General features: G+C 35.6%; 1 protein-coding gene across 6 annotated transcripts in view; it reads right to left on the bottom strand.

Moving 5' to 3' along the window:
* dab2ipa (DAB2 interacting protein a) overlaps positions 1-15,900 on the bottom strand; it is a 105,809-nt gene that overhangs the window by 54,319 nt on the left and 35,590 nt on the right. For all 6 annotated transcript variants that reach the window (XM_058784537.1, XM_058784535.1, XM_058784536.1 and 3 more), the window contains one exon: positions 9,716-9,834. In XM_058784537.1, the coding sequence (XP_058640520.1) occupies positions 9,716-9,834 (119 nt within the window). The remainder of the gene's footprint in view (positions 1-9,715; positions 9,835-15,900) is intronic.

The raw sequence follows: 15,900 nt of genomic DNA, 5'->3' as shown, positions 1-15,900 counted from the left end.
ATCTTCCTAGAGTAAATCAATTTGCTCAGGTCATGGTCATTGCAAAAAGCCCCATTACTAGAGCTAACAGCATTCTCTGCTGTCAAAACGACAGTGCAAAGTTAAGCCATCTTTTAAAATGTAAATTGCAATCCATCAATTCAGTTTTATCCTCAACTGCACCATCATTCTTTTGCAAACTCTATTTTGTATAAAGCAGTGCAAGAAATAGAACAAAATCTGAAGGTTATCACATTATTCTGCAATTCCTAATTTAATTCACTACTTTTGGCTCAATCCAAAAGTTTGCTTTCACTGTTTCTGTCTCACAATTTAGACAGTGAACAAATTGCAAGATGCTGGTTAAATACCTCTGAAATACATATATGTTGTTGCATAAGCATTGTATATTAAACGCATTGCTATGGTTTGCTTTAAGTTGATGTAACTTATTTAAAATAATTAAAAGAATGTTCCAGCTTCAAACTATAAGCTTAATTCACAGTATCTCTGCTATGCTGTCATTTACCAATGAAATTATTTCAATCTGTCCCTCAGCTTGTAAAAAAAAAATGTCTATGCAGACAATGTAAGTCTATGGAGCAAGACGGAGTTTAAAAGCGGAAGCTCATATTTTACTTAATGCACCCCTATTAATTCTTATATAGAAAAGTATGTGTGATTTGACCTGTAAAGTTACTAAATTATCTTTTAGTTATGTTACTGACAAAGGAACTCCAAGATTGTATTTAACTTTACACTGACATTCACTCATAGCTAAATTAAAAAGTCCAAAAATCTAAAACAAAAAGTCTTAAAGTCTCACATACAGCTTGGTTGTGGTTTGATTCAAGAGTCACTTATTCATGAATCTACACTTAACTTGCTGAATGCATTTGATTCACTAAAAAGAACTGGCTCATAAGAGTCATTTGCTCATGTTTGTTGATGAAGTCATCTATACTGTTGAAACTGTGTGCAAACACACATATTTTAATGTTTGTCCTGGTCTAACGCCAGGCAGTTATGAGTCAAAATGATTTCCTAAAATAATCAACAGCATGTCAGAGATACTGTCAATACAGCTTAACTTGAATTGACATTGCTTTAACAATACCTGAGCATTTCTATTTATACTGTGTTGAACTTAAATTCAGAAATCATTCAGCTGGAAGTTGTTTTATCAAGAAGGTTATTCTGTCCTTTGGCTTAAGTATTACTTCACGTCATAACAATGGGATTCAGTGATTCCTCCAAATAAAGATCTCTGGGATAGAGAGGTCACCGTCCTTGTCTGTGAAGATGTCAAACACAGCCCTGCTTACAAGAATTTCATTATTATACATCATTCACAGGCCCGATCTATAATGTACCATGTCAAGCATTCAAAATGAGAGTGAAATGAAGACAAGGAGGGAAGTGTTGCCAAAAAAGAGTGTCATTGAACCGCTGGGTCAAAAAGAAAGCTTTATTTAACACCTTTGGTGTAATAAAAAATTTCCTTTAGTATTTAGTGATATAAATTAGGCTGACAGAGATAAATGTATATATCTATTTTAAATCATTTTAAAATAAAACATTAAAAAAGAAAAACTAAAAAATGTAGTTTAGGCACTATAAATGTACTGTCTCTGAAAATTAATTTTAAGATTTGCTAAAGCTGAAAATAGGTCACCAATACTGACCAATACAGTAAAGAAAAAAAAAGAAGCTTGTTCCTGTTCTGAACTGTTCCTTTACCATTAAAACCCGCTGATCTCCTATTAAAACGATCTAATAAACTGTTATATGAAAGGTAGTACTGGATTCAATAGCACTAAATAATAGAGATTTCAAAGAGTTAAGAGAAAGAAAATGGAAGCTCAATTTTGGATGTGATCATAAAAAATCTTGAGAAAGAGATGCAGCTGGTATCTGCATCTACCATTAACAAAACATGGACAGTCTTTAGAAACCGCAGAATATGTAACAGGTTTAATGACCACATAAAAGCTACATGAAGCGCTAAGCATCAATTTCCATAGGATTAAATAAGCCGCAAAGCTTGCTCAGTTTGCCATTAAATGCAGACCTTGAGAGATAAAACCGTTGTTTCATGAAACGAAAAAAAAAACATATCCATCAATAACCAGTGAAAGTCCTTGGCCAATCATAGAAATGCTCTGAATGTACATGACAGTCATATTCATAGCTGATATTTGAGGTTGCTAGAGGGTCAAAAGCAGAAATACGGTGCAGGTTTTAGTGGGGTGCGGAGACTGCAGAAACTAATAAAAATAAATATAGGTGGGGGGATAGAAAGCCTGTCAGATAGATGGAGTACCGTTGGGGGAAGACAGGGTGAGATGGAGACAAAACCAGAGGGATAGACAGACTGAAGGAAGCAAGGACGTGCTGCTCTGCCGTGGGTGTCTCTTTGTGAGGAATGCAGGTTTGAATTTAATGAGGCTAATCCATTATGGGCAGACCGCCACAGCCCTCACATCACACATGTCTTCAAACCAAACCCAACCACCATCCCGTAGCCGCTCGCTGCACCCCTCCCCCATCTCCTGGGACACCACATACTGGGGGGCAGTGGTTTCCAGTGTGCCTTTAATCAATATCAGTCAATAGTGACAACTTGCACATGTATTATTTAAGAGGTTGGTTTTTTATAAAGATGTGCACAAGTTCCCTTACAAAGATGAACGGGAGACCAGGGAGTGTTGTCACAATTCTCCAAACTAAAATTTTAAATGTTGTAATTTTATACAATTACGAATTATAATACCTGTAGGTCAAAACAATAGTTTAATATAACAATCTACACTTGACCCTCTAACACTAACTATTCTCTATTCTATTTCTATACTATCTACGTATTTTCTTCATTAAAAAACTTGACCCTCTAACACTAACACTCTCTATTCTATTTCTATTATATCTACTTTTTTCTTTTTATAGAAAAAAAAATATTGACCCTCTAACACTAGCATTCTCTATTCTATTTCTATTCTATCTACTTGTTTTCTTTTTCTTTTTTTAAACCTCACCCTCTAACACTAGCATTCTCTATTCTATTTCTATTCTATCTACTTGCTTTCTTTTTCTTTTTTTAAACTTCACCCTCTAACATTACCATTCTCTATTCTATTTCTATTCTATCTACTTGTTTACTTTTTAATGAGCCTCTAACACTAGCATTCTCTATTCTATTTCTATTCAATCTACTTGCTTTCTTTTTATTAAAAACTTGACCCTCTAACACTAGTACTCTTTATTCTATTTCTATCTACTTGTTTTCTTTTTATTAAAAACAACTTGCACCTCTAACACTAGCATTCTCTATTCTATTTCAATTCTATCTACTTGTTTACTTTTTTAATGTGCCTCTAACACTAGCATTCTCTATTCTATCTCTATTCTATCTACTTGTTTTATTTTTATTTAAAAAAACTTGATCATGTAACATTATCATTCTCTATTCTATTTCTATTCTATCTACTTTTCATTCTTATTGTTTATTATTAAAAAAAAAAAAAAACATGCTATGTGTACTGCATTAGACTAACCAGAACTTGTCACGGCCCTTGCATATTATTGCTCTTTTGTTAGTTTGATTGTTTCTGTTGTTCTCATTTGCTTACCATTAAATTGTTTCAAGCTGAAAAACTAATAACAGGTCATTGAATGGGTTTCATTGTGAACTTATGTTTAAAAAGCAACATCTTTTCCTGATCAACAACATAAGAAATACACAATATCTTTTTTGTAGCCAAGATTTTTAGGTTTATGAAAATAAAGAATTTACTTTTTTCTCATAAATATTCACTGGAGTAGAAAGTATGACAACTGACCACTATTGGAACACACGACTGCTAGTTTAGCTTTCTGCAGACTCAATACATTGCTCACATACATCATTAAGAAATCTATTAAAAGTCTGTTTTCATCTGTAATGTGCAATTTTTAGAGTGTTTTCATCTTCAGTACATGGCTATAATTTTCCTGATGGATGTCAGAATAGCTTTCTACAGATGTTTTTGTGACACTTCTAATCTCAAATCATTTTAAAGATGTTTATCAGATGCTTGTACACAAATATGGTGCTTAAAATACACATAATGCTTTCCAAGCGATTCTCTTTCATATATCTCGGTATGCATGTATGCTTAAGGAGATATATTAGATTTCACACATCGATGGCAACCACGAGACAATCTGCGGTGAAATTCACAGGTCACTAAATAAACAAAATAACATAACAGCTTCTGATTACGCCATTCGTCTAGGGAAGAAAGACAAAGACCCCCGCACACACACATACACAAACACAGAAAGAAATGAAGACAGTAATGTGTGGCGTAGGGTGCACACTACAACACTGGCACGCCCTGGGCGAGCATGTCTCTTGGTGTTAGCGGAGTGCAGTAAGGCCATGCATTCTCTCTATTACACGACTCCCAGGCTTGTAATTAAGTGGGACATAGCAAAACAGCCTGCAGCATGAAGGGAGGCTGACCTGGAAACCACGCTGTGTCCAACAGTTGATGCAAGAGACTCTTAAAAAACACAAACAAACAAAAAAACACAAGAACATGATGCTTCAGTAATTGGTTTCAAGCAGCATGTGCTTAGATTTAAAACAATGGATTATGCAGCAATAACTCGAATAAATGTACAGAAGTATGAGCCAGAGGTGAAGAAGATGGCCTTTGCCGAATGAAAACACGCTTTGAATAGCCCTATCCATCACCCTGCCGAGACGACGCCACCTCCTTTATTTCTCGTTCAATTACATGAGGATGAAGAGATCTCACTGCTGTTATTGTTCAGATAATGGTTGTTGGGAGAAAGAGGTAAAATCAATAGTTAAAGCCCAATGTCCTTTTCAAAGGCTGCAATGTACAGGGATCTCCTAAGGCTCAATGTCATGTTAAAGTCTTTTGTTTTGTCTTTTAGTGACTGTTTGATTTCTCCTCTTGGATTAGCAAGTGACAATAGCATATAGTATATGATATATAATAACATAATGCATTAAAATGGTTAGAAATGTCACAGTTTGATTCATATACACTATATTGCCAAAAGTATTGGGTCACCCCCTTCTAATGAACAGGTTTGACTACTTTAGTCATTTCCATGAGTACACTCTCAGAAATAAAGGTGCAAAAGCTGTCACTGGGGTGGTACCTTTTCAAAAGGTACATGTGTGTACCTAAAGGGTCCATTTTGGTACCTTAAAGGTACATATTAGTACTTAAAGTGTACATATTTTAACCTAATAGGTACAAAAGTGTACCTTTTGAAAAGGTACCGCACCAGTGACAGCTTTTGTACCTTTATTTCTGAGAGTGTACAATGATAATGATATTCAAGAATGTACAAGTGTATAATGATATTCTAGGGAATTGTGTGCTTCTAATTTTAAAGCAACAGTTTGGACAGGACCCTTTTTGAGTCTAACATGACAATGCCTCTGTGTATAAGGCAAGGTTCAAAAAGAAATGATTGATTGAGTCAGTGTGGAAGAACTTGACTGGTCTGCAGAAAGCCAAGTCCTAATCCATGCTGAACACCTCTTGTGTGACTTTAAATGCAGATCTTGAGCCAAAAACTCTTTACCAAACACCTATGACTTGCACATATGGGTACAGTCATTTTAGACACTTTCAAAAATGTTGCAACAGAGATGGAAATACAATTTTTAAATACATGAATTATGTTTCCATCTTTGTTGCCACAGTTTTGGAAGTGCCTTTTTCTGTTCTAAAGAAGGGGGTGTCCCAATACATTTGTCCATATAGTGTATGTACAAGTCATTGGTGTTTGGTAAAGAGTTTTTGGCTCAAGATCTGTATTTAAAGTCACACCAGAGGTGTTCAGCTTGGATTAGGACTTGGCTTTCTGCAGACCAGTCAAGTTCTTCCACACTGACTAAATCAATCATTTCTTTTTGAACCTTGCCTTATACACAGAGGCCTTGTCATGTTAGAATAGAAAAGGGTCCTGTCCAAACTGTTGCTTTAAAATTAGAAGCACACAATTCCCTTGAATATCATTATATGCTTAAACATTAAGATCTGTACTCATGGAAATTACTAAAGTAGTCAAACCTGTTCATTAGAAGGGCAATATAGTGTATTTTTATAACTGAATATACATCAAGTACTGATCTGTTAAACAATGTTATTCAAAATTTGGGGTAAGATTTTTCTCATGTTTTTGAAAGAAGGGTCTTATGCTCACCAAGACTGCATGTATTTGATCAACAAAGTAAAAAACAAAAATATTGTGAAATATTATTACAATTTAAAATATCTCTTTTATATATGAATAAATTTAAAATGTATTTTTTTCCTGTGATGTCTAAATTGAATTTTCAGCACACATTTCTCCAGTCTTTAGTGTCACATGATCCTTCAGATATTTCCTTATAAAAAACATATAATGCATTTTTTATGCATTTTTATTTTTGCTGAATAAAATTAAAGAAAAAAAATCTCCCTGTATTTTTTAATATGTCAAACATTATTTATATAAATTCACCTGGTGACACTAGTGGCGCATAAATTACATCACCTTATGTTAAGTAACTTATTATATAAGTTATTATAAAGTACTCCCCAAAATAATTAACTATACATTTTTGCCCTTCCGCTATAAACGCAAATCAACTTCCCTTTCATATCACTTCCAGTTCATATGTTAATTCTATCAATAAAAGTCCTTTGCAGTGGCCAGTTAGAAGCTTTAAAAGCGTATTCTTCACCCAAAAGGACACCAGATATCTAAATGGAAGCTTTTATAGAGTTAAAAGGTAAAGAGGGAAAATATGCACTATATAGAGTCCATAAAGGATGAAACCACATATTCCACATACACTGATGCTGGCCATCAGTGCAGAACAGATCAACACTGCTCAAGACAGAGTCCTCTACAAGCAGAACGAGACTAAAAATCCAGCGTAACAGCTGAATCCAATTTCATGCCATTTTACCAACCTAAGGCTTAATCTGTAAAAACAGATCATTAAGCAGATCAACTCTGTAATTTCTGAACCACTATCAACACAAAAATAATAAAAATAAAAAAAAACCTCTAAGAAACCCCTTAAGCCCCACTCCTCTCTGTTATTAAACACATTAAATGGCAGTCCTTCCCCAAACTCACACTATTGGCTGACACATTAAATAAATCAGTGGCAACTTTGATGTTTATAGCCAACATATAGAATGCACACTAACAGCCCAAAGTAGTCCATCAAGGAAAAATTATGCAAAAAAAAAAAAAACGTGGCACAAAGTGCTACAAAAACAAAATCAAAGTCAATATGAAATGGAATTTGCAGACCAATTTTACTTTTTTAATTGAGAAAGAAAAAAGAGAAAATTGTTGACTAAAAATTAAGCCAAATTTTTTTCTTTGGAATAATGTAAATGATTTGTGCACAAAAAGACTAGGAAAGCAAATTAAAACTGAAAGCAAAGAAAATAAATCCAATTTCATGAAATATTAGGCTATGAGATGGTAGAAAATACTGCAAAGGTGACAGACCCTGTCTGAACTATGCAACACTGGCTCAGACTGCAACCGTCAGGTCCAGGCAGGCAGAACAGGCACGTCTGGAGGAAATGACCCTTAACTTACTGTGACTGGCAGAACCCAGCCAGGTAGAGAGGCTGCCACAGCATCTGTAAAGCAGTATGTATGTGTCACATCCAGCTCACACACCTTGGTGCCGTGAAGCTGATGCTCTCCCTCCCAGGATAATATGCTGCTCTAATGAGGCATAAAATCTCTGGACAAGCAAGGCCATTTTTGCCTGCTAACATCACAGCAACACAGAAGCACAAGGTTCACGGTGAGCTGTGGAGAAATCTTTGGCGTGGTTGCTATGATATCCGCAGTCCTGTAGAGTGACTCAACAAATTCCCATGTAAGAGACGGTGCTCTCGAGATTCTCTTTTGGATAAATGAGAATACTTTCCCTCACAGATGGAGAATAAAGGAAGTTGAGACGCATCTTAGATAAATATAGACATAGTTCGCTCAGAAATGAACATTCTGTGAAATGAATATCACATCATTTCAAACCTGTAAGAGGTTTTTTCTTCTGTAAAAGACATATTTTTGCAGAACTGTCCATTCTTTTCAATATAATAAAAGTAAATGGAACCATAAAATACACCACAAAAAAGTACCGCAAAAGTGTCTAATGACTAATGGCACCACATTTGATTTCAGAGCAACAACGAAGTGGAAAATTATCAGTCAAGAGCGGCTTAAATTTCACAGAGCTATCGCATGGCTTTGGAAGATTTGTAATATAGCTGCATGAGTCATATGGACTTTTTAATAACACTTTTATGGTACTTTTCTGTCAGTTTTTGGCACTTGACATGCCCAGTCCCAATTTACTTTTTATTACTTGGAAAAGAGCAGCCAGGACGTTCACCATAAGCGTTTAGAATGAGATGAGGATGAGTAGGCTAAATAATAAATGAAATGTTTGCCATTTTGACACATTTGTTGAAAGGTTCAGCAGGGTGATGACCGGAAATAATGGTTTGACTAACAGAAGCCAAATTCAAACTCACATATCTAACCGTCAGGTCAAAGATGAACAGACGTTGCTCTTTTATATCTCAAATCTCAGATTAATGCTTAATTTAACTACCAACTTTCCTAATGGATAAATAAAAAAAGAGACAACTGCTGACATACAATATAAATATAAAGCAATACATGTGAATTGAATGCCTTGAGAATTTGAGAAATATATGAGTTCACAAAAAGACCTCAGACTTTTGATATCTTTGCAAATATGAAAATGAAGTTTCAGATCTCAAACTAGGGCAAACAAATGCAAGGAAAATCACAAAAAATAATCTGAGAAGCACTGAGTCCTCAGCAAGCCTCCATTTGTGGTTAATTTAACCTATTTTCACAAAGGAAAAAAATGTTTGGGTTTGTAAAGAAGTGAGGTTGACAGATATTGCTTAGATTTCCACAGTGGCAAAGTTAGTGGCCAGTCCTTTTGAATAACACACACTCAAATGCAGTCGCAATATTATCTAAACTCTGTTCGCTTCTGTGTGCATTCCTAGAAGCTCGTATACAAGCAGCACACACTGACCTGAGGCTGGGAAACAAACTGCAGCGTGTAGGTCACTGTATTGAAGTCACATCAAAACAACATATGGACCCAGCATCCGGGAGCCAGATATTTCTTCTCTTGACAACCTGAACGACACGCAGGGAGCCGAATATTTCACAAGCATCTCTCGCAAATTAGACTGAGGCCAGACCATTTATCCTGCGAGTAATCCAATTCATTCCTCACTCTGTGATCCCTATTCATTGGGGAGAAAGATGACTCAGACATTTTAGCACTGCAATAAGTGACTCTAAACAATCCTAATAGAGATGAATAGAGAGGCTAAACGTTCTGAGAATTTTGTGATGAATGTTGAAGGAGAACGGAAAGCTGCGAATCGAGGCATTACGCTATGTAAAACCGACAGGTCAAGGGGAGATCTGTTAATCAACTTGATGGCACAAAATCTACATTTTTATGTACTTTACAATCACGCAGTGACGTACTGTAAACAGCACATCATAAAGGACGTGATGACAGCTGTCAATATAATGGTGGATTCAGGTGTTGGATGAATAAAAAATAATAAGGCAACAAACAGGAAGCCGTTAGAGACTCTAAACTGCAACGCAAACCTAAATGGTTCCACCTTACCTGTCATTCTCCGCGCTCTTGAAGCCCGGTAAGATGTTCCTGAAGCTGCTGTGGCGGTCGAGCTTCGGCTGGCTTTTGGTGCGTTTGATGGAACCCTTCAGTCTGCGGCTCAGGAAGCCCTGGACAGGAAGTCAGAGGAAAGGACTGGATTACACTCAGAGATACATTAACCACTGGAGCAGATGCATGTGAAAACCGGCGCTTGGCTTTTTCCCTTCTATTTGTTCTTTCCTCTCATCCGTAGCGTTTGGTTGCGCTGTGCATAGCTGCGCGATTGGTGCGGCACACACATCTGCTCGCAGCGCTGGGCTGAGGAGCTTCACTGATGTGATACTCCCCTCAAAGCCGGTGTTACCATGGAAACTGTTGGCTGGCATGGAAAAGGGGGGAAAAATACTGGTGCACTGCAAGTTCATAGCGGGAGAGCTGAGCTGGTGCTTTTCAGACGCTCTACAGATTAGGAAAAGATTAAAAGGACTTGAATTATTCCTGAAAATCCAAAGTCTGTCTGATTAGGATTCTTGAAACACTGAGAAGGGGAAAAAAACATGCATTTCTCAGGCATGTAGATGCAATTAATGGGTGGGAAATGTGAATCGAGGCCTCATGCATGAAGTGAATGAATGGCTGATTGATTTTAATAAGCCACTTAGTGCCTGTTGTTGCACAACAACCGATTAAGGGGCTAACAGGAACAAACAATGTCACAAAGAAATTCTGCTGAAAGGACTAGTATAGTTAGTATAGCTAGACTAGTATAGAAACATCATTCCTACTCAGGGTATACATGACACCTTCCGAATTTTGAGTAATTATATATATATATACACACACACACACAATGCATTAAGAGCTGGGAGGTGTAAACTATTTGAACATCACAACACAGAAAAACAGTCGTGGATCATCCAGGAAACAACAAAGATTGTTAAGATTCAAGGGTATGTAAACTTTTGAAAGGGGTCATTTTTTATGAATTCAGTTATTATTTTGTCTTGTGGAGTATATATAAATATATGTTAGGTGAAATAGCTTATTCAGGAGAGTACTAAATAAAAATAACATTCAATTTTCATGATTCCCCTTATTTAGATGAAATTATTAACATATATGCATATTCTGCAAGGTGTATGTAATCTTATGAGCACAGCTGTGTGTATATGTATATATATATATATATATATATACAGTATATTGTTGCTTTAAGACATCTTATCAAAACAACTTCAAAGAATATTTTCCCCCTCGGGTGCAATCTAAATTTTTTAGCTCTTTGTTATTTTCGGGCCATCTTCCACATGAAATTTGCCATTTGCCAAACTTCCAAATGGAATTATTCATCGAGCCTGTCAGAGTGAAGGAAGAGCGCTGTTTGATGATGCTGTTGTTTGGAGGAGACATACAACTGGAGGCTGCAGCTGCAGTCTGGATCAATAACAACGCAGTCTGAAGAGCTCAACTCGAGCGGTGTAGTAACTCTGCATCTTTCAAATTTAAACAATATGCCAAGATGCATTTAAGGCCAATGCATCACATGCATTTCTTTACATAGCATTTTGTTCACTAAATGTTTCTGCAATTCTAAAGACAAAAGTGCATCCAAATTATTGTTTTCTACAGAACTGTTTCATGCCCTCCAAAAGCCAGATGTTAATTTAGTAACTGCTCAGAATATTAGAATGATTTCTGTAGGATCATGTGACACTGCAAACTGGAGTAATGGCAGGATAACACCCTATTCTTAACCAAACATATGCGGTTATGTTGGCATCATGTCTCGGTAATAAGCTCTGTCAGCTGTCAAAAGGCTGAAGGTCTGCAGATTCCTTCACGTCTATTGTGTGCATGTACTGAATTCCTGTAATGCTTAGCTGCTGAGCCTGCATTCCCAACCTCATCTCATCTCCCCCACTTCTCCCCCTTCTCCTGTAATCTTTATGCTTGGCCTCTCTCTGCCCTCTTGTGTCCATGCCTGTGAGTTTGTGTCTGACAGCTTGAATTGTGCTGACAATCCCAGACATGGCGAGAAACATTTGGAGGCTGAAAAACGTAGATTTGAAGGCCCTGTCTGGATTTGTATAACCTGGCCCTTACTTTGTAGGACAGCAGAAGTCTAAGCCCTGTCCTGACCCGCACATGCCACTGTTAGGCTGTTAGTCACACCAGAGCTAGTCTGGGGCTCTGTTTCAAAAACCTAGTGAGATGCCTACAAAGACAGCATTCTTAGGCATTATAGGCACACACAACATGAAGATTGTTCTAAAAGGATAAGCTGCAAAGTATCAATAATTTACCCAACATTTGTGTGTACTATGTGTTTTAATGACAAATAATTTAGTGTAATTAATATTACACTTATATACTTATTGTACTAATTGCCATATTGTATACTTAAGGAATTAAAATTTTTAATCAGAAGCCAAATTACAAATGTTACTGAGGGCTTCACGTACTAAAAATGGTCATAATATTTTCTAGTTAAATACCTAAAATTCTGAAAATAAATGTACAAAAGTAAATAAATAATTTTTAAAAAGTAAAATAAAATAAATATGATTTAAGATATTTTAAGGGAATATTTTTTAAAAGTAAAAAAAAATTAAAACTTAAAAATTCCAATGTAGGCATTGTGTTAAAGATCTTTAGTGGGTCCTTTAATGGGTTAAACCACTATTCCTCGCTCCTTGAAATTATGTCTTGACAAGTAACAGTTCTGTTATAACCAGTGGAACTGAGATATGTTTCTCTGCCTTATTGTGCCAATGCACCAAGGTTACAAGATAAACATTCCTGGAAGACATCTAATTTAAGATGAAATATTGCAAGAGGCCCGTTATGCCAAGACTTTCAGAAGTCTTCTTATGCCAAATGCACACTACAACACTAAAGATCCCCATCCTACACGCAATTAAAAACTCATAGTTTGCCAAATTCTTGTTTAAGAATAAAACTAACAAAATGTAGTAAGATTTATGCTCAAAACAAACATTATGCCAGTGGGTTAAGAAAAATTACTTAATTCAAATTACACTCTCTGAAAACAAGTCTTAACATATTATTTTGCTTCAAAATAAAAATCATCTTGATTTAATGATGTTTAAATATTTTTTACTAAAAACAACCCACAAATGCACGTGTATGCTGAATTACTGATGAAGGAGCAGGAAGATTGTCCCTTGACTGCAAAATAAATAAATAAATAAATGAATAAATCTCAATGATTCCCTTTTGACTTGTTTTCCAGTGAAAACACCAACAAATCTTTAAAACAAGACAAAATGTGCTTAAGAAGCATAAGATATTCTGTCTCCTTTTCATAGGTTGTTTATTTCAATATAAGTGCATTTATTATTATCTTTGCATAGTAGATTGTTCACTTATTTTTAACTTGTTTATACTTGAAACTAGTGAAACAATATATACAATACACTTGTATTAAAGATTCTGTACATTCTCTGAAAACAAACCTAAATATCTCAAATATCTCATATATATTTTTCACTGACAGATGTTTTTTTTTACTTGTTTTTAAAAAGATAAAGTTTTAAAAAATATATATTTTCACTGCAAAATCATACAGAAATACTCATAAAGAATAGTTTTTTTTAATTTATTTCTTTTTGCAGTGTTTGCCTGCTCTGACATGGCATTTGACACCTAAGACAACACTAGCCAGTGATAAAATGAGCAAAAAAGATGTTTCCCCATAGTGAAAACAAGTTCTTTGGGTTCAGCCTTCCATGAAAGCACTTAGCATAACGGCCGTTATCAAACATGAGAAACACGCTCTCAGATAACAACTAAACAAGACTCCCGACTGCAGCGAGCCTCTGCTAAGAGCCTGGATGTGTCTGAGCATCTGCTGACACAATACATCTAATGTCATTATCTGTTGTTCGCAGCCAGACAGTCTAGCCTGAGCCATAACGCAGAGGAGTCCATGGTCTGAAGCTGCCTGCTCTGCGCAGGAACCAGGGCCTGTGGGGAAATCCGTAACCCTGGGCTCCAAATGATCGTGTCTGCATACATCACCAGAGCAAGGTATTGGATTTCTCCCAGGGTTCTCAAAGTGGTCCGCACAGCATGGGGGCGCACTATTGCCCTTCCTCCTTCTGTTCCGACAAGCCCGGGATCCCGTTCAATTAGCGTGGATCCGGTTCGGCGTACTCGCACGAAAGGCTCTGTATCACCGGAGACAGCGGGACTCTCTTGTGGCCCCGCAGGAGCCAAATACACAACTCATCGGCATGCACGAGGGGCGTTCACGTTGAAGCATGCTTACAAACAGTGTGCTCATTCTGTCTTGCGTTAGTTAATAGATCCTGTCATTAGTTTAGCTCTGTAATTAAGCAAAATGGGTGAGCTGAAAGCAGTGGAATAACTGTTTATCTTAGGTTTCTGGAAGGGGGTAAACTGAAGCGACAGACTGATGCCAATATTTGAATGCAACATGTACCTATGGAAAATAAATACACAGACCTTGAGGGAATTACTGAAGCGCATATATGTGAGTGTTTCTTCAACTTTGGGAACTTTTATGTCTAAGAACTTTTTAATTAAACTAACAGATTGAGATCACACTAAAAGATCACAAACTACTGTATAATGGAAACATTTTACCACACATTCTTCATTTAGTTTTGCTACTTTTCTATTGACTTTTATGTATACTGTTCAAAAGGCACGGTAAGATTATTAAATGCTTTTGAAAGAAGTCTCTTATGCTCACCAAGATTGTGTTTATTTGATCAAAAATACAGTAAAAACATTTTACGACATATTACAGTTTAAAAAAACTATTTTCTATTGCAATTTATTTTTCATTCTAATATGCTGATTTGGTATTCAAAAAACATTTATTTTTATCAAACAGCTGTGCTGCTTAATATTTTGTGGAAACCAAGCATTTTTTCAGTATACTTTGATCAATAGAATGTTCAAAAGGACAGCATTTATTTGTAATAGAAATGTTTTAAAACAACGTACAAGTCTTTATTGTCAGTTTTGACCAATTTAATGCATCCTTGCTAAATAAAAGTGTTAATTTCTTTTAAAAAAAATCATACTAACCTCAAACTTTTGAATGGTAGTGTTTATATTTAATTATTTATTATTTATATATATTTAATTGCTTTATACTTGTCCTAGAAATTAAAAATTAAAATATAAACATTCATCATACATAATTATTATTGATATTATTATTACTAACTTTATTATATTTGCATATATTAGAAAATGATTCAATATAGGGGTTAGTACTACACGGTATCAGTCAAAGCTGTGGATACACTGGTATTGCTGAATTTTGTAACTCTTTATGTCTGTGATCGATGCTATGGGTTGCATATGTTGTCTATTGTCTTTTTAAAGTTTAATTGATATATATATATCTGGACCTTGAGTCTGTAATAAAGTTTGATTGATATATATATCATACACACACACACACACACACACACACATATATATATATATATATATATATATATATATACACACACACACACACACACACATATGTGTGTGTGTGTGTGTGTGTGTGTATGATATATATATCAATCAAACTTTATTACAGACTCAAGGTCCAGATTTAAAAAGACAATAGACAACATATACAACCCATAGCATCTATCACAGACATAATGAGTTACAAAATACAGCAATGCCAGCGTCTCCACAGCTTTGACTGATACTGTGTAGTACTAACCCCTATATTTGATAAACCCACAATAATCTCATTTCTAGAAGCATTAAGCGGCAGATAAATCTATACATAAAATTTCGTAACAGTGCTTTAAAAGTGATTACTCTTACACTCACAAACAATTCACTTGCACTATACCATCTAGGTCTCCTTAGTAAGATTCTCATTGCATCATTATAAGCTACTTGCAGCTTCTGTAAACTAGATGCTCTGTAGTTACACCACAAATGAGCAGTATAAAGTGTTGTACAGTATGCTTTGAAAAGTGACACCTTTACCTCATCTGAACAGAAACTAAACTTACATAAAATATATTCGAATGCATATACATCATACGGCGTTGCCTTTCAATATCCTCATCATCTGTCATGCGTTCACAACTTAAAAACTGGAAAATTTATACTTTTATCCTCCTTAGTTCTGCAAATCATAACCACACTCTTATCAGGATTATATCAAATATCATGTTCAATACCAT

This window comes from Onychostoma macrolepis, chromosome 08 (assembly GCF_012432095.1).
Source record: "Onychostoma macrolepis isolate SWU-2019 chromosome 08, ASM1243209v1, whole genome shotgun sequence".
NCBI classification, from domain to species: Eukaryota; Metazoa; Chordata; class Actinopteri; order Cypriniformes; family Cyprinidae; genus Onychostoma; species Onychostoma macrolepis.
Note: the sequence above shows the minus strand (reverse complement) of the source record. Positions and strands in the feature narration are given on the sequence as shown.